This window comes from Notamacropus eugenii, chromosome 3 (genome assembly GCF_028372415.1).
Source record: "Notamacropus eugenii isolate mMacEug1 chromosome 3, mMacEug1.pri_v2, whole genome shotgun sequence".
Classification (NCBI taxonomy): domain Eukaryota; kingdom Metazoa; phylum Chordata; class Mammalia; order Diprotodontia; family Macropodidae; genus Notamacropus; species Notamacropus eugenii.
The window spans coordinates 436,960,118-436,986,454 of NC_092874.1; the positions used below are offsets into that span (position 1 = coordinate 436,960,118).

The 26,337-nt window shown below is 39.7% G+C and overlaps 1 protein-coding gene across 2 annotated transcripts in view; it reads right to left on the reverse strand.

The window, feature by feature from the left end:
- The window catches only part of LMCD1 (LIM and cysteine rich domains 1), an 81,253-nt gene extending 62,371 nt beyond the window's left edge, over positions 1-18,882 (reverse strand). The window contains exon 1 of one of the 2 annotated variants that reach the window (XM_072598604.1): positions 18,369-18,882. In XM_072598604.1, the coding sequence (XP_072454705.1) occupies positions 18,369-18,395 (27 nt within the window). In that variant the 5' untranslated portion in view covers positions 18,396-18,882. The remainder of the gene's footprint in view (positions 1-18,368) is intronic. The other variant, XM_072598606.1, reaches the window with a different exon arrangement.
- Between the last annotated feature and the right edge of the window lie 7,455 nt (positions 18,883-26,337).

The window sequence follows — 26,337 nt, forward strand, 5'->3', positions numbered from 1 at the left end:
AAGAGGTCTGTCTTCCTCCTTTGAAAATGAAAACTGGCCTGGCAAAATTGAAAAGTCAGTGGATGATTATTCCCTTTACAAAGGAAGGGGAGAAAGGGGCAAGCATTTATGAAGCACCTACTATGTGCCAGGTACTGTGCTTTACAAATATTATCTTACTTGATCCTCACAATAATACTGAGAAATATTTGTTATTATAATTCTAATTTTACAGTTGAGGAAACTGAGGCAGAGGAAGGTTAATTGACTTGCCCAGGATCACATATCTAGTAAGTGCCTATGGCTGGATTTGAAATTGAGTCTTTCTGACTCTGTACCCAGTGCTCTATCCACTACACCACCTAACTGCCTTAAAGTTTTCAAAACCGTGGGGCCCATCCCATGAAAACAAGGACTTGGCTAGAATTACAAAGCAGTAATAGACCTTGTTTTAAGAATGTGATTGCCAACATTCAGCCTTCAGTGCAGAAGGACATGGGATGGTTCCAGGGCCTCCAGTCTCTTATATGTACGTGAAGAGCACATATTTGGCAAAGGAGGAATTCTAGAAAAGCAAAGGGAGTGGGGGTGGGGGAGAGGGCAACCAGCAATGTGAATCTTTTCCAGTTGTCTTTAGCTGGACTTTGAAAATCCAACAAGCTTCAGAAACTGAAAACTAGGAACTGATGTAAACTTTCAGTAACTTCAAACAGATTTGTGGTAAACTTTAAAGCCATTACTCTGGCTCACATGCTCAGGCTCATTTGAGGGTAGACAAGGAAAGCTATCTCCAAAATGATGATTGTGGGCCAACAGAAATCCTTAACTGAAGAGCTCTTTGAAGAGTCTATTCTCTTGAGACTTCCAGGCAGAGTGGGGAGGCTTAACTGAAGTTCAAGGCATAGATTTTGAAGCAACTGAGGAAGCATGACAATGTTGTTAGAGAACACAGAACCTGGAATCAGGAAGATAGGAGATCTTGACTCAGACACTTATTAGCTCTGTGACCCTGGGCAAGTGACTTAGCCTCCTGACCTCAGTTTTCTTATCTCTAAAATGAGGACAGGAGTGCTAAATGTAAAACTAAAAGCACCATATAAATGCTAACTATTTATTATTATTATTTACAATAATAATAATATTATTATAACTGTTATTACCTTTAGACCTCTAAAATTCCTCCCAGATCCAAATCTACAATGATAGTTAAAATGGACCAAATTCTGGTTTATCCATGTATCCACAAAACAAATACCTGTGTAAACAAGTTAGGAGAAGAAAGAAGCTGACCAAACTTAGTGGATACTATATTCAAATTCTAGGAGCCTCAACTGGAAAAGGGCCTCATTTCCATTCCTTCCATCTCCCACCCCTCCAACCCTGTACCCACAAACTCCTCTATTTCTCTTCTGACTATGGTTTCTATAATCAGAATCCTAACTAGGTCAGAACTACAGGGCTTTGCTTCTAGGTACTGACAACCCATGTACTCTGTTTACAGGTAGAAACAACTGAGCTCAGTACCTCATTAAAAATAGGGCTTACTGGCTACATTTCTTGCTCAAAGATCAAGCCTTAAACCCACTTCACTCTGGAGCTTATAGACTGGACAACAAGTCCACACCCACCTAGCACAGAGTGGACATAATAACTAAATAGTAATTGATTTTTTTTTCTAATTAAAAGGACCATCCCTTGAGTAACTTAAAGAAGACTATTCATTGAATGGGTGTATCTCCCTCAAAGTGAGAATGTGATAAGACCTTAGCCTGAAAGGGCCAGGGTCTCCCACTGCATCCTGGGCCATCTCCAGTCATCCTGATGCATATCAGGCCATTGGACCCAGATGGCTCAGGAGGAGAAAGTGAGGTTTGTAACCTTGCATGGCCCTCCCTCACTCAAATCAAAGTCAACTGCGAGTCATGTCATCATCTTGATGTCATGGTCCTCTTCGAGAACAGAGGACAAACACATCACAATAGCAACAAGAAGCAATAATAATTAGCTAAAATCGGAAGGTGCCAGGTTGTGAAAGTCTTCCCTATTAAACAGGGCTATAGCCCAAGTGAACTCCTCTCTGGCCCAACCCTGTCCTGCTTTTTGTACTCATGGCTGTCTTCCTAGAAATGGACTTTTACAGTATCCTAGAAGAGACAGTGGGGGCATGGTCATTGTGTTCAAATATTTAAAGGCCTCTGATGTGTAATTTTACATTGTATTGAAATTACATTTTATTATTTTCCATGGATTCCACCTCAGATATTTGCTAGGTTTGATTAGACTTTTTTCAGAACCAAGAGTAATGGATGGATGCTGCAAAGCAGTCCATTTAGGCTGATGTTGGGGGAAAAAAAGAATAGAAAACTTCCTAATAGTGACAGCTGTTCAAAAGTGGAATTGGCTGCCTTGAGAAGTGATAGATTTCCCTCTCCTTGGAGATCTTCAAGTGTAGATGAATAGCCACTTGATGACTGTATTAGAGGGAAGTTTCCTTTGTGAATGGGGTAGTCCCTTCCAACTCTCCAATTCAGTGATCGTCTCCCTTCACGTCCTCCCTTGGATAGCATCCCAGGATCTCTTTGCCCATTGGGTCATGTGCCCCAAGATTCAATAACTCTTCTCTACTCAATGGTATTTATCACTAAAATATGATTTGAATGTACCCTTCACATCTCTTGTCTGGGGCATACTTTTGCAGTATGTGTCTCACCAGAATTTCTAATACTCACTGTCTTTCATCTCCCTGTGCCCCTTTGTATTGAATTTGGGGCTAAAGAAAAAAAAGTTAATTGTTCAAAGCAAGGCTCACAACTTGTAGTATCAGTGACCCTGGGAGCATTGGAGCTATCTTTTACTTTTCTTTATATCCCCAGTGGTACACAGTAGGCATTTGATTGATATTTACTGATTGAATTAAAGGCAACAGGCAATGTTTTCTACCATACTCTACCATTAACACCCTATGCCCTTCAAAGTTCTGTTGAAATCCTTCTTTTTTCATAAAATGTGCCCAGGTTCCATCTTTCCTTCTAATATATTTTCACTTTCTATCCTTTTTTTTAAATCAAACAGTTGACACAGTTGTTACTTCATGCCAGGCATTGTGTTAAGGTCTGGGGAGAATAGAAAAAAGTTCCTGCTATCAAAGGCCTTACAATTCACTTGTAGGAAAAGGAGAATGGAAGAAAATCAGCATTTATAGAGTACCTGCCATGTTCCAGGCACTGTGGTAAGTGTATTTTCATAAATACTGTCTCATCTGGTGAGCTAGATGTTTTATTATCCCCATTTTATAGTTGAGGAAACTGAGGCAAGCTGCAGTTTAAGTGACTTGCCCAGGGTGACAGCTAGTCAGTTTCTGAGGCCAATTTTGAACTCAGGATTTTCTGACTCTAGGCCCAGCCCTCTATCAGCTACCTCAGGAAAAGACATAAATACACAAAAAGTACCTTTACGAGGTAAGCAAATACATCATTTAATTCTTGGCCCTCAGTATCATAATATAAGAGATTTTAACAAGGAAATACACGCATATTATTAACTACCCAAAAAGCAAGACAATAAATATGAGTTAGTACAGAGTTATTCCTGTTGGCTTGATCAGTCTAAGAAATCTTTATAAATAATGAGGATTTGAGCTGGACCTTAAAGAACACACAGGATTTGGTTCAGAGAAGATGAGAAGGAGAAGGCATTCTAGATGGGTAGTATACCTTGAGCAAAAGGACAAGTGTTCCCTTGGCACTATGAAAAATATGAAGGAAGTATAAGCTAAGACTTTACAAGCAGAAGTACAAGATGAAGGAGGCATGGTAAGGTTCATCTGAAAAAAATCTGGAGGTGTTAGTGAACTGTAAGCTAAATATGAGACAACAGTGGATATGGCAGCCACAACAACTTAATATGGTTTTGAACTGCCTTTTGAGAGACTTGGTTTCAAGGCAAGGTTCTACCATGATCCATCCTGGTCAGACCACATCTGGAATAATGCATTAAGTTGGAACATGACACTTGAGGAAGGATACTAATACACTGAATCGAGTCCAGAGAAGTATAACCAGAATAGTGGAGACCTTCAGTTCATGCCATATGAAGAGCGATTCTATGTTTAACCTGGAGAAGAGAATCCTCAGGGGGAAAAATAATAGCTGTCTTCATATATTGGAAGAGTTCTGACTTGCTCAATTTGTTCCCAGATGTCAGGCATAGTCACAATGGATGGAAATTTCATAAAGGTAATTCTAATATTTAGGACTGTCCCTAAATGAGAAAGACTGCCTTGGAAAGTAATGTGCAGGTCCCCCTTCACTGGAGTTCTTGAAGTAGAGGCTGGATGACCCCTTTTCTGGCTCATTGGAGAGGGGATCCTTTTTCAGGAATGTGCTGGACTTGGTGACCACTCTGGTTCCTTCCAACTCTGAAATTCTACATTTCTGTGTCACCTAGACCAGGTTTCTCTGACAGTGGTACCAAGAGGGATAGGATGACATTGTGTCTGCCAGATGGCCCCTTTGAAAAGGTTAGAGATTTAGTCTGCACATTCTAGTTTCCCTTCACAATCCAGGATGGGCCTATTATGTATAGAACCAGTTAAAGCCTATCATAATTTTAGCCTGAGCCACCTCTTGGGACCATGACCATAAAGTTCCTTAAACTCCCTACCTACTGTATAAAGAGGCACCTCATCTTGTTTGTTCCAAAGTAACCTCTTTTCTTCAGGGGTTACTTTAGGACAGGAATGTTTGAGGGAGGCCCCAGAACTCTTGGCACTCCTGGACTCTAGGATTTGGTGAACCCTCCCCTGCTCACTCTCTCCATCCCCTTCAAGTGTTTAAAGCCTTGGATGGATTTTCATTTCATCCTTCTCTTTTAAGACTAAAAAATCCTAGTCTGGTTAGTCCATCCTTAAAAAAAAAAGTCAGGGCCCCATCCCCTTGTTCCTTCTATCTAGTTCCAAGTTACTTCAATGGAATTCTTTTCCACCATCCCCTTAACCCTGATGGCTGTTTAGGGAGGCAAGGTTGAGGTGGGATACCTTTCCCATCCACCCCTGTCTATTCTCTGGGCCCCTATAAACAGAGGGATGATCCCTCTCATTTCTTTCTCCAGATAACTGGCGGAGAAACATGCAGGCTGTCTGGTTCTTTCAAATGTATCCATAAGCAACTGTCAAAAGTCAAGAATAATCACCCAAGTGGCATTTTGATATCAAAAACATGTGTTCAGCATTTCAGCATAGGACATACTATCCAAGGCTCCAGAACATCACAAGGAAAAATATACATTACGACCTGACAAAAATCTGCAATGAGAATGCCACGAGAAAACTGATTCTAACTGGAGATTTTGGATCTGGTTAACTGAGTTTCCACATTTCAGAAGGATTTGCTTTCTTCTTCACAGTTCATCAAAGATTCCTATTCAAGTTTTCTTTCCTCTAATTATTTAAATGGTTTCATTGCCAAAGGTGAAGGGCTGAGCATGCCCTTTCCACATGGTGCCTTAAATGGTATTTTGTCTTTTGCCAGGACATAGCATACTATGTTTGGCAGGTAGGTGGTTCTATAGGTAATCAACCCTGGACTGAGCAAGTGGGAACATTTTTTGGTTACTCTTTTCCTATATGTCTTCTGATTTCTTGGGGCCTTTGGTCACCGTGGAAAGCTGAGACTTAGAAAAATGAGGCTCACTAGGAATGAGGACATTAGGAAATTGTTCCTGGGCTTCCTTTCAGAATGTTGGCCTCTCAAGTAGCTGCCTTCTCAGGTTCTCCCCATGCCAGGCTGGCAGGCTCTTTCTGCCACCTCATTGTCATGGAATGGATTTGTGCTAGAAGGTCAGGAGAATATGGGTTCAGATGAAAAGGAGGGAGTGCACTTTATATATGTATGGGTCAATTAAAACATGTTGCCTCAGGTCACAAAGCTGGAGTGAATGAGAGGGCAAAGATATTAATTTCTCAATTAGTATTCAGATAGATGGGACTGGAAATGAAGGTGAAATTTAGTTGTATGTAACACTTCTGCATGCTCTTTCTGATTCTATGGTCAAAGCTTACCCAAATGGGTAAAAGATTAATCCAAGCTTCAATAAATTCCAAAAGCATTTATTATAAAACTGCTAGATACAGAGTACTATGTTAGGATAATAGGATATAGAAAAGAGATGTAGTTCCTACATACTGCTGTTTTGTTGTTCAGTCATGTCCAACTCTTTGTAAGAGCTCACTTGGGGTTTTCTTGGCAAAGATACTGGAGTAGTTTGCCATTTCCTTCTTCAGCTCATTTTACAGATGAAAAAGCAGAGGCAAACAGGGTTGAGTGACTTGTCTAGGGTCATATAACTAGTACCTGAGGACTGATTTGAACTAAGAAAGATGAATCTTCCTGACTCCTGGCACAGTGCTCTATCCACTGTGCCACCTCTCTGCCCCTTGTCCCTACATATTATAGTTTAAAGCACATTGGAGCTGGAATCAGGGAATCATGGGTTAGGAAGCTGGTCTAGTTCTATGTTACCCGTGTGACCTCTGACCAGGCACTTCACCCTCTGGGCTTCAGTTTTCTCAAAATAAAATTAAGAGGTTGGACTAGAGTGTATCTAGTACTTTGTAGCTCTAAATCATATCCGTTTCCATGAGTTGTATATTCTTGTATGTTATCCAGTAAGAGAAAGTGGTACTAGAGGTAGTATGACGTACTGGGAAGGAAGCAGGCCTCGGTCTGAGTCCATCCTCAGCAAGTCTTTTAACTTCTCAGTGATCCAGGCATCTGGTTATGGCTATAAGTGGAAGAACAGGTACCGATTTGATTGGGGAGAGGGCTTTTGCTCACCTTCAATTTCCTATACCAATGAAATTATAATTATTGTCTAAAATTTTTCAAGAGAAAAAAAACCTAGCCCACAATAAGCTTTAAAAATGCAACTGTTTACTCATAGGAGATAACAGGACTTGGGTTTGAATTCTACCTTGGCTATTTGCTTCCTGCAGTGTGACCTTGCATATGTTAACTACTTTGAGCTTCCATTTTATGTGCAACATGAAAGGACTGGATTCTAAGGTCCCTTCTGCTTCTAAATTCATATTCCTATGAACCCATTCTCTGTTGAGCAAGACCACTGTTGAGTGTAAGAAATGGTTGCTTTTTATAAAAGTTTAAGCAGTGAAGCCAGGAATAAGAAAATAAAACAGGGACTGAACAATCATTTATTTAGAGAGACAGGTGGCAGACAATGTGTCTTTAAGGAAACCAGGGCAAGGGGGGACAGGGATCTCTGTAAGTCACTTTCCTAATAAGGGAGTTGGACAAGGCATGAGGCAGATCCTATTCCCTTTGGCCTCTTATGGATTCATGTGTTTCATTGACCTCTGTTGGGAACCTTGTGAATTAGTACCTGGAAAAAGCTGTTAGTCATACTGTCCAAATAGATGGGAACACTAAAGGGCAGGTTGCTTACTGGGTGAGATGAGAGGAGAGAATTTGCTCTTCTTGGAACATCCTTCTCCAAGCATGGCTTGCTCTGGTTCCGTTGACATTGTTAACATGTAACAAAATTTTCAGTGTTCATAAAAGAGCTATATGTCTTCTACAAAAATAAAAATAATATCGAGTGACAATAGCCTATACATGCATATGTATATGTATATATATATATATATATATATATGTAGAAAAGGTAGCCACTTGAATTATATGATTTAGAAGGTACCAAAAAGCATGCCCAACCCAAAATAGTGCCAGCCTACCTGTGATATCTTTGCCAATTGCTCCAAAGAAACCTATTAAAATGTAAATGTGATAGATGGGACAGAACAAAACATCAATCTTCTAGTAGCCACAATTATATTGGTAGCAGAGATCAAAGTATGCTTATGAAGGTCTGGAACACAGGACTGATTAATTTGGGGAGGGAGGGAGAGGCAAAGACTTAGATTTAAATACTGCATTTTAAGAAAGACATTGAAAAACTGGAGAATATTAAGGGGAGGATAAGAAGGGGCCTTGAGTTCATATAAGGATTGGGCAACGGAACTGGAATCCCATCTTCTGCAAGGAGACTTTCCCAATACCCACTAATGTTTCTGCCTTCTTTCAGAGGTTATCTTCAGTTTACCCTGTATGTATCTTATTGGTACATAGTATTTTTCTTTTTTTTCTTTTTTTGTAAATTGTTTCCCCCATTAGACTGTGAACTCCTTGAGAGAGGGGACTGTCTTTGGTCTTTTTTGATACCCCTAGTGCTAAACACATTGCTTGGTACACAACAGGTGCTTAATAAATGCTTATTGGCTTGTATTGGTCTTTTGTTGGGGACAGGGCATAATATCTATCTGGCAGGTAGAAGAAAGATTAATTTTGTTTAGTTTGACCCTGGTGGGAAAGAGTGTCAAAAAGATAGACTTGATCTTAATATAAGGATAATTGTTAATAATTTGAGCTCTGCAAAAGTAGAATGGGCTGCCTCAGGAGGGAATGGGGTCCCTTTACAAGATGTCTTCAAGCCAAACCTGGATGATCACTTGTGGGAGATATTATAAAGGAAGCTCTTCAAGGTTGGGTTAGACCAAAGAGCATTTAGGGCCCCTCCTAGCTTCGAGAGTCTGTGATTTTGTAAGCATGGGACCTTGGACAAGAAAGCATGCCCAAATGGGTTTTCCCCAGAGTCAATGGGAGTAGATGAAAGGGAAAAAGTGGGAATTACAAGTAAGAGGAGTATCTAGCACCCACCCACTTCACAATTTTGCCCAAGACCTGATATGGGTCTCATTAGGATTCATATCCAGTGTAATTGAGAAAAGGTTTTTCAGTGACAGCCTAATGTAGAGGCATAGAATTTGGAGACTCTTTGGTGAGTCCTGCCCTTGTTACTTTCTAGCTATGGTAACTTGATCAGATCAGTTCTCTCAGTTCCCCTTTCAATGATTGATCAATCCTATGAATGAAGAACAATGATCCCTGATCTGTTTCTCTCTTAAGTCTGTTGAGGGAAAAAGAAAAAGTTTTAATGAATAGTGAATTTCCATTTCTATTTCTCCCTAGGATTTAAAAAGTCATTTTCTTCATCAGGACCCCAGATAGTAGGATACTACAGTTACTAAGGCAGCTGGTAGTGCAACAGATAGAGCATAGGAAGACCATGGTCAAGTCACTTAACCTCTGTTTGCCTCAGTTTCTTTGGCTGTAAAGTGGGAATAATAATAGCACTTACTTTACAAGGTTGTGGTGAGGATCAGATGAGATAATGTTAATTTAAAAAGTGCTTAGAATTGTGCTTGATCCATAGCAGGTGCAATATAAATGCCCCATTTTTTATATATAAAATATAAAAGATCCATTATTTTTTGGTAAAGAATCTGAGTCTTAAAGAGTGATGTGATTTGCCTCATGTTTACGCAAGTAGGAACTATCAGAGCCAAAATCTGAACTCTGGTCTCCTGACTCCAGGTCCAATATGAAAATACTGAGAAAATGATAAAGTACAAGAAATATGGTAGATTTATATAGTTCTTCATATCTCTATCCATAGTAATATGATAAGAATCAATGAGGTTACGACTGACTTTTGTAGGCTACAGAAGACCTAAATTTAACTTAGACATCTGGAGATAGAGAGGATGAGGGATAACATGTCCCTCCTGACTGAGAAGTAGAGAAGACAGGTCTGTCTTTTACCTTATCATTCAAGACAGTGTGATATAGAAGAGCGGATGCTGGATTGGTAGTTGCTTCTCCTACTCATGACAACAAGTAGTGATGTGACCTTGGCCAAGTCTTTGTCATCCTTTGACAAAAGAAGGGATTACACCCAATGATGAACACATGTGGGGCCATGGTAAAAGGACTAAATTTTCTTGCTGGATTTGGAGTCATAGCACTTGAGTTCAGATCCCAACTCAGAAAAATATCCTCCCTGGGACTTTAAGCCAGCCATTTTTAACATCTATGGGCTTCAGCACCCTTAAGTTAGTGACATCCCAGCTCTCAGTCTCTGACCAGACAATCTCCAAAGGTCCTTGTTCCATAAGAGCCCTTGTTTGAAGACCTCTGGTCTCCCCAAAAGTCGGCCTACTGCACTTTAGGACAGTGCTGTTTGCTAAGAAGATCTCTACCTAGAAATCTGCTTCTGTTATTTTCATCTTCTGACTCTGTGGACCAAATAGAACAAGTCTAATCCCTCTTCCATGGGACAGGCTTCCAAATACTTGAAGGGAGTTAGCAGAACTCCTTCCTTCTTGAAATAATTTTGCATAATTTTATATATTCTTGGTATTTACTCATCTGTCTGTCTATTGGTTTATCTTGATTGCAGATTTAATCCCCAGTAAAATGTAAACTTCTTGAGGCAGGAGACTGTTTCATTCACTAACAATATCCTCAATACCTTCGTATTTCTTTAGCTGTGTATTATAGTTTCTCTCCCCCATCCCCACTCAGATTAAAATAAATGTAAACTGGTGGAGGGTAAGGATCATTTTGTTTTGCATCAGTATCTTCAATTCCAAGTACAGTGGCTAGGTCATAGAAGGCACTTAAATTTTTGTTGAACTTATTTACCAGTCTATGTTTAATTCATACTCCATCCTCAAAGGGAATTTTAACAAAAAATCCAGTGCTTAAGTACAAAAAACCAAGATCAGTCCATGAACAAACAGGCAGGATTGGAAACAGCTGCCATCTAACCAGACTGCTCAGCTCTTTCTCTTAAGATTGAAGGGTTTACTAACGGGTTCTTCAGTGTTCATAGACCTATGAAATAGAAATAGCATTTCCTTTTAAAGTATGTCCGAGTGGGGGCTTGGACCCAGTGTTTTGTTTGGTTCTGATTCACATGTTACAAGGCAGACCATGAGTCAGACCAATTAGAGAAGCAATGATACACATCCCAGAGGCCAAGTACGTGCCCTGGACTTGTATTTCCTGGAAGCTTCAAGACAGCGGATCTCTAGGATTCTTTTGAAGGCCAGATCTAGACATAGGAAGTAAATGGACTGTATTTACATGTGGTAAACATATTTTGAGTGTGCTAGTATCCAGTTTATCATCTTTTCTTAGGAAGTTTACAAGTTTAAAATTGTGTTCTTGGTTACTTTAAAATTATCACCTTTATTTTTCCCCATTTGCATCTAGAGTTTAAGAGTCCGTAGGGGAAACAGGGGACATCCCTATGGCATGGAGGGTGACAGCAACAGCTGCCTCAGCCAACCATCAAATGGCTATCCCCTCAGAATGGCATTAGCTCGTAGTTAATATGCATCTGGTCTGGACCAACAGAGATCAGTGCAAAGTGGGTGGTCAGAAGAGGAAGGAGTTTCTGTCTGACATCTGGGGAGTTGTTTGGCGAATCCTGGATCAGACTTTTTTCATAATCTATAATCTGCACATACAGCCTATAACAATAACCATTGACCTCCAGAATCCTTGTTTTAGCAGAATGTCTTCCTGGACCTCTACCTGTCCCTATTTTTAGCTCTGAAGGGTAAGACAAGTTGATTGCAGATTCTATCTCATTGTAGGTTGTACATATTAGTAGCCCAGAGATGCTAGACTGCTTGAAGAAAAGCAAGTGTTTTGTATTTATGAGTGTGTGTGTGTGTGTGTGTGTGTGTTCCTGTGTGTGCTGTATACATCAGGCATATTTCCTGTAAAGCCATCTACTTTTGTTGCTTCAATTATAATAAAAAGTGAGACTTTTGAGTAAATTATACACTTCCATCATGGACTTGATTGAAGTGAGAGTGCTGAAAAAAATCCAGCTCTTAGAAAAGGTGTTGTGCATATAGGAGATGAGATGGATAGCTCAGTGTTGTTGTTTAGTTGTTTTCTCAGTGGGGTCCAACTCTTTGTGACCCCATTTGGGGTTTTCTTGGCAAAGAGTGATTTTGTCATTTTCCTCCAGCTCATTTAACAGATGAGGAAAGTGAGGCAAATGGGTCACACGACTAGTAAATGTCTGGTGCTGGATTTGAATTCAAGTCTTCCTAACTCCAGACCTATGCTCTGTGCACCATGGAGCCCCCTTAGCTGCCCCTGATAGCTTATACATTTTGAAAATGTTGTAAATTACCAACATATGCACTAGAAAATTCCAAAACTAAGGGGCATGTACATATTATCACCTTAGAGGTTATGTTAAGAATTCTCCTTACAGAGACAAGTTCTTTTAATCATCTCAGTGGAGTCCTTGAATGGTGACATGTGTCTTTTAAAATGAAGATTTTATTTTGAACAACAGAAGATTTCTCATGTTGGCTTTCAGGTATTTAGAAATCTGTATCCCCAGGACCTTGGGTTAAAATCTTGCATAAGGTACTTAATACTTGTATGACATTGGGAAGGTCTTTTAAAGTCTTTGGGTCTCCATGGTGATATAAAAGAGTTGGTCCTCTCTCATTCTTGAGCTAAGATCCTCCGAAGAATCATTCTTTTGTCTCTAGCAGGGATAAATTTTTGGACCAGCCTAACATGACTTGAGTTCAAATTCTGCCTGTCACTAGTTGTGTGATGTTGGGCAAAGCACTTCCTTTCTCTGTCCAGTAAGAAACATAGAAAAGGGCTGGGTTATGAAGGACTTGAAATACCAAATAGACTGCTTTGTATTTGATTCTGGTAGGAACAGGGAGCCATTGTAATATATTGAAGAGTGGGTGATATAGTCAGATTTGTTGAGTGGAGGATGGATTGGAGTTGGGGAAAAAATGGAGGCAACTAGTTAAAAGAAACCAATCAAAAAGCCATTAGCTATAGTCATGATGCCCCTAGAGCCTCTTCTGTTCCAGGCTAACCATTCCTTTCTGCTCTTCTTAACAATGGTGAGGGGCTCATATTCTTTTAATTGTTTGATGAGGCAGTGAGTCAAGGGAAGACTAAACTCCAATCAATGAATATGTTTGCATGCTAATAGAGTCAAGTAAGCACTTTTTCTTTCCTTCCACAAACTAAATTCTAATTCCCTTATCTTTGTGTGTATGGAATCCTACCCCCCAATATATAAGCTCCTAGAAGTCAGGAGCAAATTTGCCTTTCTTTGTTATTCCAGTACCTGCTACAGTTCCCTGAATACAGTAGACTCCTAAAAGATGTTTGCTACATGGGTAAACTCTGTGCTGATTCTGAAACTGAAGGCTTAAAAGCTGAGATTGCCAACTCTTCTCTGAGTTTTAATGATCCCCACTCTCCCTATAGCCACAAGTAATCTAAAATTGGCTGTCTTTGCAAATATCAGTTGCAAATCTTCAAGAATCTGGGAATTGAAAAGTATCCACATAATACCATAAAAATCCTCGATTTTAAAGTTACATCTTTAGCATTAATTTTCAGAGGCACTGACACAGGGAGTATTCTCCTCTAGCTTATTTTGGGCCTAAGGAGTTATACCTATGGGCATCCTTCCAATGTCATAGTAATTAAAGTCTTTAAGGGATGGCTTAGTATGTTTTGAAGACGAAAGGAGCCAATGTCAATTCCCCAGGAGCCATGTTTATATTGGATCACTTGCCTAGAGACCTTGCCAAGAAGAACAGTACAGGAATGAGAGGTGAAATCAGGGAAGGTCCACCAAGTACCAGGGGGAGATCTATCCTGGAGCAAGATAAGAGGAAGAAAGATGTGATACAGGAAAGTCTAGAGACACCCAGCAAGCTCTGGCAAGTCACTTGGGATGGTAGATTTCAAGCTGGAAGGGAATTTAAAGGTCATTTATTACATGCCTGTATTTTGCTTGATGAAGAAATTAAGACCCAAAGAAAATTAAGTGACTTGCTCAGGAGAGGCTTATGGAAAAACCATAAGACAGTTGGTAATGCATGAGTGTGGCTCTAGACAGAGACTCAGGCTGGACAGATTCAGAAGGAAATCTGGTGCTCTTTCTACTCTGTCCCACTGCCTCTTCTTTTGACAATATGCTTTTGTATAAGGGGGAGAGGGGCATAAAGAATCTTATTAGGGGGAGGGAAGTTAGAAAGAAAGGCAGATCTGGAGTCAGATGGCCTTGGTTCCAAACTCAGCTCAGTTACTATCTAGAATGGCTGTTCTAAGTCTTACTGCATCACTGTAAACCAGCGATGTTTAAATATCTTCTATTACTCACAGCTTCTCACTGGATCTCAATTTCCTCATCTGTAAAATAAGAGAATTAGACCATGTGACTCTGAAGTCCTTTCTAGCCCCAAGTCTAGGATAATGTGATTACATAGGGATAACTGTGATTAGGTGGCATAGTGGATAGAACAGTGGGCCTGGACTCAGGAAGACCTGAATTCAAATCCACTGTCCTATATTTAATAGTTGTGTGGCCCTGGACAAGTCATTTAACCCTGTTTGCCTCAGTTTCCTCATCTTTAAAATGAGCTGGAGAAAGAAATAGCAAATCACTCCAATATTTTTGCCAAGAAAACCCCAAATGGGATCACAAAGAGTCAGACATAATTACACAACAACCACCACAAAAGTGTTAAGGTGCTTGCTGGTACTTTGTTTCAGATTTGCAAAATTCCTTAGCAAATGCTTTGGATAAGTGTTGTTCTTGCAAGGACTATATAATAAAACATCAGAGTTGTTAGTAGGACAGTATAGGAGAAAGAACCTTGGATTTGGTGTTAGAAGACACCAGGATCCAGCTCCCAATGCTGACATTCACTAACTGTATGGCTATAGGCAAGTCATTTTTGTCTCAGTTTTCTCAACTGCAAAATGGGAATAAGGACGCCAGTAATCCTCAAAAGATTGTGGTGAGGCTCAAATATGATCCAAGTGCTTTGAAAGCCTTAAAGGAATCAAAAGACATCTCTATAAATTTACTTAAAAACAAATAACCAAAAACAAACCCTCATGGGTAATATAAGCATCAGCTCTTGTTATCTGTTATCTATTTTCAGAGGGTGTTAGTGATTTTGCATCAGCTCTTTTGGAATTGTGCACACAAGAAAGCCCTGTTCAGACCACAACTGGAATTCTGTGTTCAGTCCTGAGGAGCCCTTTTTAGAGGCTGCATCTATAAACTTGGAGGAGTACAACCAGTATGGGGAAAGGCCTCAACTTCATGAAGACCAATGAAATTGATGTTCCAAAAAGGACTTTAATATTAAAAGAGTAACCACAGAGTATAAAGATTCCTTTTTTTCTGTATGGCCCCAGAGGACTGTGAAGAATACTAGCAGGAAGTTGAAAAAGGCAAATTTAACTTGATATAAAGAAACATGCTTAATGATTCCAGCTATCCCAAAGTAGAATGAGCCACAACTGGAGGTGGTGGGTTCCCCCTAGCTGAAGATTTTTTAGGTAAAGGTTAGATAGGCCTTTATAAGGTTTAGTGTAGAGGGAATTCTTGTGCAGGTATGGCTTGCATGAGATGGCTTCCGAGAGTCTGTGTCCAACAGAATAACCCAGCACCAGGATTTCTAGTAGGTAATGTTGTACAGAGGAAAGAACATTGGGGTCTGGGGCCAAAGGATTGAGGTTCAAAGTCTAGCTCTGCTTTTTTAATTGAGTAACGTTGGATAAACCATCAGATCTTTCTAGGCTTCACTATCCTCATCTGTAAAATCAGGGAATTGAATTTGGTGGTCTCTATAGTCCCATCCAACTCTAAATTCATGATTCCAGGATCTCCCCATTTTGTAGGAAGCTCTCTCCTTTTGAACACCCCTCTCTCTGAGTAGCCAATACGACTTCTCAAGTGCAGCTGTCAGGTTTACTCCACTAAGTAAAAATCAAATCATCAAGGCAAGACCCTGGAGGCAGTTCAGTGTCATTAGATTTTTTTTTTTTGGTGGGGGGAAGGGAGTTTATTTTATGTTCTTTTGTAAGTTCATCGAAATGACTTCATCTGTAATCATATCCTCTTCAAATCTAAATTCTTCTGAAGTTGTTTCCAAAACGTCTGCGATTATGCAACCACCAGGCAAATGGCATAAGGCAACCCAGTTGTCAATTTAATAAGTAAAAAGACAATAAAACATTCCGACATGCATTTGAAAGGACATGAAACTTCATGACTGCTAGTCTTTCCAGCACAACCAATCCCACTCTCCCACCAACCCCCCTATTTTTCTTTCTTTTTTGTACGTGAGACACTCAGTAACCTCTGAAGCCATACTCATCTTTTTGATTGTCACAATCCCAAGAGGCATAAAATATCTTTTCTTTCATCTCTGCACCATCACATACCTTTTCTAAGCCTGTAATTAGATCCTAATGGAAAATCCACCCTGTGTAGGCCAGAGAAGTTGGCATTTGATGGTGGTAAGGAGGAGAAAATGTTCTTCCTTTAAGCCAGATAATCCCATTTTCCCATGCAAAAGAAAACAAAATTGCCATACGAAAAACAAAATGGGGCTATTTGCATGCTGCTCAAGCAAGCTTGGGCCTGCCACCCTCATTAGCAATTAGTTAGCTTTGGCCAAAAGACAAAATCACAAAATTTCTAGAGGAGTGTGCTCTTTCTCTTACTGCAAACTTCACTAGGTCTAGGAAGGAAGTTTGGGCAGAAAACATCCACTGGTGGAACAATCTTTCTTGATTCCCTACTCCCCAAAATGAAAATGAAACGATGATCACTCTATCAGTATTTGGATCATGTATTTTTCCCCACAGGTTGGCATACATGCCCTTATTTTCCATCTCTCGACACTTACTGAAGTAATGTGGCAAACTGCAGCCAGCTGCTAATACTAGCTTAGTGACCATGGTAAAGTAACTTTACCTCTTTAAGTCTCAATTTCCTCCTTTGTAAAATGGGCTTAAGAACTGGGGCTCCTATTTCACAGAGCTATTGGAAGGCTCAAGTGAGATAATCTAAATAAAATAAGATGCTTTGCAGACTTTAAAGTGCTCTATGTCAATGCCTTATTATGATTTATTAACATCTGTTATTATTATTGTCTAATTACCCTTTTGATGGAGTTCAGACAGATTTGGTCTTCAGACAGCTCTCCTACTGTTCTATTTCATGTTTTGTGGATTTTTGAACAGGTGGATAAAATGCCTGCTATTCTATAACTGAATCAAGGTATTGTCATATAAGGTAATAATGACTGTTGCCATTGGTGTTCCAGACCAAGGCTGTTCCCTGTATAATTTATAGATTCTAGGCTATAGGTTCTGCAGAAGCCTTTAAGCAGCATGTGATCAGGTAGAGGGCCTGCAGTGGGAAATGGCCCATAAATGGAATTCTTCAAAGATCCACCTCTGGAAATCTTGCCTTTGAAATCTGTTGATCAGTCCTTCACAGGGTAAATAGCAAGAAGGTGCATCGATGGATTGGCATTTCACCTTCTCTCATCACCCAAGTCCCCTAGTGAAGTCTACACTTTCCAATTTTAGTGAGGAGCATTGGAAGGAACACTTATTTGAGTCAGAAGGCCGGAGTTCAAATCCTGGTTCTATTACTTGCCACTTGGGTGATTTTGGACAAGTTGTCACTTCTCTATTGGTATCTCTAAAGCGTTGTCTTTTCTAAAATGAAGGGTTAGAGTAGGTGAACTGTTAGACTCCTCCCAGTGCTTAATCTTACAGGCGTCACATGGAACAGGGAAAGTGCCTTACACATCCATAGTTCAACTTCCTAGTCCCTAGCTAGTTCTAGTGGTCTAACCATATGACCTTGGGTAAGTCACATCTCATTTTTGAGTCTCAAAATTCTCAGCTGTGAAATAACAGCGTTCAACTAGACACTTTCTGTGGTCCCTCCCTATTCTGCCTAGCGTTCGATGATTCTCAAACTTTTTCTTTTCCTTTGACTGTGGTCCAGGTAAACAGCATGTTTTTAAGCTACAGGAACAACTGAAGCCCTCTCCCTCAGCTTGATTTCCTGTGACCTGTGATTCTTTACACACTGCCTGCTGGGCTTCTGGCCAACCCTTCTCAAGAGGGAAATGTGCAGACCCCGGGGACAGAAGTGAGTTCCCTTGTGCTGGAATTACTGCTCCAGCTGCCAATGTCAGCCACTGAAGAAGCAGTTTTGGCCATGACTGGAATGAGTGCAGGAGAAACCCCAAGGATAAAAGCAAAAGGAGAATTTCCCTTTTGGCAAAACATTTTCACTTTGAAAAATGAAAAATCTGCTCCTTTCTACCCGGTGCTGGAGAGAAAGAGAACAGACAAGTTTCATCTGTCAAATTAAAACTTCTATTTAAACTTTCATGAAGGCAATGATGTGAATCAGATCACCTACAATGACCTAGTTTGGTTTTTAGTGACTGTGAACCAATAGATTCAGGAGCCCATCACCTTGGTGCCTAGAGGGAACTGGAACTTTTCATGGGGGCATTGGGTTTGGTGAGAATCAGAGAGAAAAAAAAAATCAAATACCTGATCATCCTGAGAATTCCAGGTAAGCTTTGGAAAGGTAGGAAAAGAAAGTTAACCAAGGTAAATAAAATCTCAGCTCACCTTTTGGACCGCAGGGTTCAGCTCCATTGTCAGTTTCGCCTTTTCTTTTTGAACAGAGGCAGGTTCAGGTTTGCAGTGTGATGGACTGACTGCACGAAGAGCTGTGAGGAGCTCTTCTCTGAATGACTGATGTCTGGGAGATGTTGAGAGATGGATAATAATACTCCAATTCCAGTTGTGAGCTCTGCATTGAGCCAGTCTGATTCAGGCGGCTTTAATTGGAGAACAGGACTCCCTCTAAAACCTTGCCAGCCAATCACTGAGGACTTGCCAACTTTTTTGGCCAATCCTAGGGTGAGGCTTTGCTCCTACTGTCACTTTTGCCTGGGAGGCAGAGAGGAGAGGGGAGAGGTGTCACCCAATCTGACGTCAGGCTCGGGAAGCTGAGCCAGCTGCCTGAGGCTTGATTCACATCTGTCCCACTGGACTGGGAGCTGCTGTGTGTGGAGGGAGATGGGAATTCACACTCCCTGGATCTCGACTAAACCATACTCAGCTCTTTCCTCCACCCTCAGCCCCACCCCACCCTCTGCCATCGCCTTTAAAGGAAAACAGAGGGGAGGAGCAGTGGTTTTAGTAATTCATTCAGGTCAAAAGGGAGTGTGATTCGACCAGGAAAACATGGGTATATTTAGTTAACTCGATCCAAAAATAAACTCTGACCCAAGCTCCCCTTCCCACCATTTCTGACTTACAGAAGAGGGGTAAGGGCAGTCTTAGTGTTGACTCAAAATCTACTAATTTTTTCCAAGGTCTGGTAACATTTTCTGGTAATCTGGGAGATACAGTCCTGGAGGTGATTTATAATTTGTTGGAAACAGAATGAGGAGCAAGTAATTACAGGGCTTGGCAGGGATGACAGCTCTCCTACAGATAATGTCACTATGTGAGCCAGTTCCTTGGTCTATGGATTCCACTGGCAGGCATCTCATTCATGAGAATGGTGGAAGGGCTAAATTCAGTTCGGTTCAAGAATTCAACTCCACAAGCAGACATTAAGCCCCTACTATGCACAGGGCTCTGGACTAGTGGTAGGTATTTAAGGACGAGAAAGACAGTTTCTGCCTTTACATTCTCCTGGCAAGATACAAAAATGTTCACAGATCTAGATCTCAGAGGCCACTGAGTCCAATCCCAAAATTTTACATATGAGGAAACTGAGACCCATGGAGGTGAAATAACTTTCCCAAAGTCACACAGTCATCTTCAGAAACAGGATTTGAACCTAGGTCCTCTGACTCCAGTACTCATCTCATTGTACTTCCCTGCTCACGCACATACTCCATTCAAAATCATCAAACACTAAAAATGAGTGTATCAGGAAAAGTCTCCTGGAGGCAGTGGAAGGAAGCCGGGATCTTACAAAGAAGAGAGAAGGGGGAGTAGTTCAAGTTGATTCAACACAATCGTTGTTATTTGCCATAGGAAATGTTTTTACCTTCGGAAATACTGGTGAGTATACTGAGAGGAAAAGTCATGGAGAACGGAGAAGGGTGTGGTGGAATATGGAAGAAAAACATTATTTTGAATCGGTCTGCCATAGGCAGCATTGCTAGGGCCTTGTATGGGGGAGAGGGGGTTTCTCCAATCCTTGGGATGAAATTCACTTGTTGCTATTGGGTTAGCCACTCCTGTAAAACAGAGCCAACAAACCCTTCTCTTTTTATACGTCTTTGTACAGTACATTTTGCTTTTAATGAATATCACAGATCTGGGCCCCTGTAAGAATTTTTTTCCCTTCCCAGACAGAGGATTAAACCCAGACCCCTTTAATCCTGGTGAGAGAGAACATTTCTGTCTATCTTCCTTCCCCAGTCTTGATTGGAACCTAGCACTGCCACCTGTCTGCCTCACCCCCTTGCCAGAAATTAGTGATTATCAAGGGGCAAAACACCTAGAATATGAAACCTGCTATTTCACTGCTCTCCAAGATGTGTTGTTCATTAGAAGAAGAAGAGGAAAGGTTGGGGGGGGGGCAGGGACGGGAGAGAACTCGTTTTGATGAATGCATTTTCTTTAGACTTCTAGATTCCTTGCATGTATCATGCCTTCCCCCTAAAGAATGTTTTATTGATGATTTAAAAAAAAAACCCCAACAGTTCTCACTTCTCAATACTGACTATCCAACAAAAGCCTTCCTTGTACCAAAGTATAGTAAAGCAATGAATATGCATGATCATATGTGATATTATATGTTTCATTCCATAACTGAGTCCCCCTCTCTGAGAAAAGACTATATAATGATCTGTAGCATTTATGTAACACTTAATACATGAGATTTCATTTGATCCTCAAATTAACCCTGGGAATTAGGTAGTATTCTTATCCACATTTTACAGAGGACAAAACCAAGGCCAAAGGAGGTTAAGTGACTTTCCCAGGGTCACACAATTAGGATTTTCCTGAAAACCACTCTAGTGTCTTTGCCAAGAAAATTCCAAATAGGGTCACAAAGAGTCAGACATGACTGAGACAACTGAACAATAACAATAAAAGTGCCTACTATGAAACTCACATTAGATAATGACCAAAAAGTGTTTTGTAAAGCAGCTAGGTGGCTCATTAGTTAGAATGTTGGGTTTAGAGTTAGGAAAATCTGAATTCAAATCCTGCCTCAGAAAATTACTGTGTATCGCTAGACAAGTCATTTAACTTCTGTCTGCCTCAGTTTCCTAATCTGTACATTGGGGCTAATAATACTTTACAGGGTTATTGAAATCAAATGTGATGCCATAGGCAAAACATTGAAATTCTTAGCACCATATAAATACTATTAGTATTATTAAAACCTAAAGTGTTACATGAAAATCAGTCATTATAATCATGATTATCTGCAACGAGGAGCAGGAAATATTGCTGGAGAGGTTATGGAAAATAACTTTATTTGAGAGCTTTTTTGTTTATTTTTCCTTTTGTAAAGATACTGGAGAAAAAGGTCACTTTAATATTCTCTTTGATTCATTTAAGACAGGTCCAAATATAAGGGCTCCTGACTTCCAGCCGTAGCCTGTGTGATATGGCTGTTCCTAGACCCTGCTATATTGAAAGGGCTATTCATGGTGAAGTTGTCCTCATTAGCCAATGCTTGTCTTGGCTCAACTGTTTACATTCCATTTAATAAGACCCCACTTGGTGGGGGGAAGGGGGAAGTAGTCCAGACCTGTGATTTCATCAGTATGAGGAGCACCCATGATAGAAACTCCTTCCATAAAAAACATTGGTTAGTGACAGAAAAATTATCTGTATGAATTTCTAAGATTTCTGGTCTTAGAGGGTTGAATGTAGCATTGAGAGGTTCACTGATTTGCCCAAGATGACATAATTACTAATGTGTTAAAGGTAGGAATTCTTGATTCTAAAGTGAGCCCTACCTTTCCTAATAGAATATTTTATTTTAACATAGGAAGATAGGAAAGTTCTTCATTGGATAAAATATAGGATCAAAGCAACAGAGTTTTACTTCTGCTTAAACCTTTCTTAGATCAACCATTAGAAGAGAATAATCTACAATAATGCTGCTTGATTTTAGAGGCAGTTAGCTTAATTACTTCTTCATTTTAAAGAAGAGAACACTGAAGCCCATTAAAGTTGTAATAGCTAGAAATTATTTTGCGCTTTAAGATTTGCAAAGTGTTACACACACACACACACACACATATATATGTATATATACACACATAAAATTTCCTTTAATCCTCATGACAACATTGGGAGACCATTGTTATAATTACTCTCATTTTTATAGATGAGGAAACTGAGGCACAAGATGTCAAGTGATTTGTCTAGGATCACACAGCAAGTCCAAGGTGGATTTCAACCCAGGACTTCCTGGGTCCACCTCCAATGCTTTATCCATTATACCAGCTAGCTGACTCTAGGTTAAATGATTTGGCCAAGGTCTCACAGGTAGTCAGGGGCAGAAATAGAATTCCAATGCAGATACTCTGATCTGACCTCAGAACTCTTTCCACTGTGCCATCTGACTTGGGAATGGGTGTCATTAACAATCCACTTTTAAAATGCCACCTACCAAAAAAAAAAAACAAAACAAAACACAGTACCACCAAGACAATTGTTAGGGATGAGCTATGAGAAAAGGGAAAGGTGGTCATACCATTGACCCACCCATTGCCAATTTTGAGAGAAGGTAAGCAACTGTTAAAAGTCCCTTTTAAGAATGTGTCCAAACTCATTAAATTGGAAAGACAGGTACCATTGTTCTCATTTTCCAAGATGAGGTACAAGCAAATGAATATGGGTGGCATACAGTAGGTGCTTAATAAATGCTAATTTTCTGACTAACTGCTAATGCCTTAAAAAGATGATTTATTTTAAATCCTAACTTCTCGATAATACGTATCAAAATACATCATGACTCCATTTGAAATAATTCACATTTATACAATGTTTAAGATTCATAAAAATGTTTTTCTCATAATTACCTTGAGAGACAGGAGATATGTATCTTATACTTTTCACTTTATAGATGAAACAACAATGCTTAGAGCAGTAAAGAACATTGTCCAAAGCAGACCCAGAACTAGAATGTGGGTCTTCTGGATCTTACCTGAAGATTCTCTTTACTACCTACAGCACAATACTACACTGGAGTGTGAAAAGTACACTATGAACTCCCACACACCTCCAGAAACTTGAAATTCTTTCATCAATATGTATTTCATAATGGTTTAATATAAATAAATTTCCATGAGGTTCCATTCATCTAGCCCAGGAAGATTGGGTTAGAATTCTAATTACATATACTCCTAGTGCTAAATGAGTTAAGGTCCTAACTTTAGAGATCATCCTGCCCAATTCCTTTAGTTTTTTCATAGAAGAAACAGACCCAAAAGAGTAGAATTTCTTCTAGTTCACACATGTATGCCAAAGCCAAGATTCAACTGTGGGTTGTTTGATTCCAACTTCAATCATCTTTCCATTACACTATGGAATCTATTCCACTGTCAACAGTCAAGACAGAGTTACCTATCCTCTTTTTTAAGCTCTCTAGACAGGGACTCTTGGAATACAACCATGCTGAATTAAACACCCTAGTTATTGTTATCTCTGGCCTAGAAGTCTCTTACTGCAACTTGTGGGAACTGATGTCAGTTGGTTGCCCAGGGAGAAAGCCTCAAATCATAGTGTCATGGAAAGAAAACCTTTAGAACTGCGAGGGACTTCTGGTCTACTCCTCTGTTTGCAGGGTCCCATCTTGGCTCAGTTTCTCCACAGCATTGGTCCCAAGTTCATGTTCAAAGGCACATTCACTGCCAGATGAGTCTTCTTCTGAGTCAGTACTGGGTTAGGATCCTAAAGGCCCCTCTGAGATATCTCTCCTTGATTCTCAGGGCGCTGATGCTGGGTTGGCAGCAAAACCTAGCCTAGACTCATGCAGCTGGCTCTCTCAAAAAATTCACTTGCATTTGAGACATCTGCCTGAGTGTCATATTTTCACTACGGAGGAAGGGCACTGGTTATGAGTGAGGGGAAAGTTTGTGGTCCCCAAACTGTTATCTAAGAACACCTTTGAATGCCTTGATTAGGGGCAATGGACAAATTCAATGCTAAATATAAGGGACTTTCCAGGTGAAGATATTGTAGGTCTTTTATACCAAATTTCACCTTGGTTCACAGTGACTTGAAATAGAGGGACTATACAGTTTTAAAAGAAGTTGTAGGGGCTAGATTTGGAGACAGGAAGACCTGAGTTCAAATCATACCTCAGATACTCACTAGCCATGTGACCCTGGGTAAGTTACTACATCTTGTTGAGTCTTTGTTTCTTTGCCTACAGAAGGAGGGGGTTGGACTTGATAGCATCTAATGTTACCTCTAGTTCTAAATCCCTGATCTTATATAGGAGTTCTGGCATAGGATCTTAAAACTGGAAAAACTGTAAGAGGTTTTCTAATTAACCTCTTAATTTTTTAGATGGAGAAATTAAGACTCAAAGAGCAGCCCAAGGTCAATCAAGCAGTGGATGACAAACCTGAGATTTGTGTCCCAGTCATAGGATCATAGATCTATCCCTGAAATGAAACTTAGAGGACAGTTTGTCCTTTTCTGGATGTGGAAACTGAGGCCCTGTGAATCAAGTGACTTCTCTGAAGTCTCATTTTCAGCTCCAAATGCAACATTCCTTCCACTGTCTCATGCTGTCTGTGGCACAGAAATTTTTGAAAATTACTGAGTCACATAGCTGCCTATCACTACTGCAATAAATAGTATGATAAAACACATTATTAATATGGAAAATGAACTCAAGTGCTACTTTTGTATATCACTGAAATGTAATTAATTTGAGAATAAAATTAAAATGACAAAAAAAGAAAATTTTTGAGTTATATTTGCAATTTGACCTTTCTCAATCACTTGTACTAATAAACTAGTCAACAAAGCATTTATTAAGCACCTACGATGTACCAAATACTGTGCCAGGTGATGAGGATAGAAAGACAAAAAGTGAGACATTTCTTCCACTCCAGGAGCTTATCTTCTGTTGTGCTATACGTAGATCCAGATACACTTGCAGAAAAAATAAAGAATATACACACGGTGGTTACATGCAGAGTACAGCTATAGCCTCTCTATGTATGATATTGATTTTCACCTGTATTACTAGAAACCTCCCCACATATGCAAGACCCTTATCTACCCTATGCTTCCTGAGAGAATGACCTTGAAAGGCGAAACCAGATTTGTTCCCCTGGTCAGTATTACTTTGAACAAACTAAGCCCTGTGACAGCATTATTTCTTAGGTTGAAGACATTTCCTTGCAAAACCCAGACACTCTCATTATAATTAAAAGCTTCATTTGCCTTTTTTTTTTTCATTCAAACTGTTGTAAAAATTTTTTTTTACTAGTAATACTTTCTACCATGGAATATTAGATTTCCACAGTTACCTACGAAAGATGATGACAATGCTATATTGACTTAGGTACAAGGATAGCATGTGACTTGGTTTAGATCGAAGGTTTATGAAGTCACAACTGATCAGTTTGAGAACCTCAAGACTGGGGAAGCCAGTTCTGTGGTTTGTTAGTGAGAGAAACACATCAAATACAGTGGGTAAAGTTTATCTTTTTCTTTCCCTTTTCACTTTTTTCCGTGTTCTTTCTCCACATCTCTAATCATACTTAGTAATACCTGTCCTCTTGAGTATGGCACTGTAGTAGGTTCAATAAACATTTATTTTTATTTTACGTGCTATGTACAAGCTACATAATACCGTACCTTGCTATGTGCAAGGTACAAAGTATGGTGGGGGTAGGTGTAAAGATAAGTACAATCTCTATCCCTATGTGGCTTACAATCTAGTAGGAATTTAAAATATTGCCGATATTCTTTATCAGTTATGCTTGTAATTGGTTGGACTTTGGAGTCATCCTTTGGAGCTCTGTGATTTGTCATTCCAGTGTTTTCTTTCTTCCTATTTCTTTCTTCAAAATTGACTTGTCCTGGCTCCTATTACTTTAGGACCTTTTCTTTTAAGTAAAAAAGGTTAATCTAAAATCTAATCTGGTCTAGCTAATTTAAGAGAAACTAATTTTACCCAAATTGTTAAAAAGTGATAAGGGTAGAATGCATTTTTTCCTAGAAGATATTTGTATTTTAACAGGGCACTTCAGTGTTTTAACCCAATAGCATGAATAGTATAGATATGTCAGAAACCTTTAGCCAAATTCTAATCTGTTTCATTGCTTCCATTGTTTTGTGGTGTTTAGGAGAGAGGCCAGGAGGATCTGAAGATCTAGGTTGGAACAGTCAATAAACAAATACTTATTAGGCACCTACCATTGAATGGTTTATAATATAAAAACCAAACACATCAATAATACATACATATATATGTATATATACATTTAATTTCATTGTTTTCGTATTCAACAATCACTTCCACAAGTCTTAAATTTTCCCCCTCTCCCTCCCCTCTCCTTCCCCAAGAAGGCATGCAATCTTATAT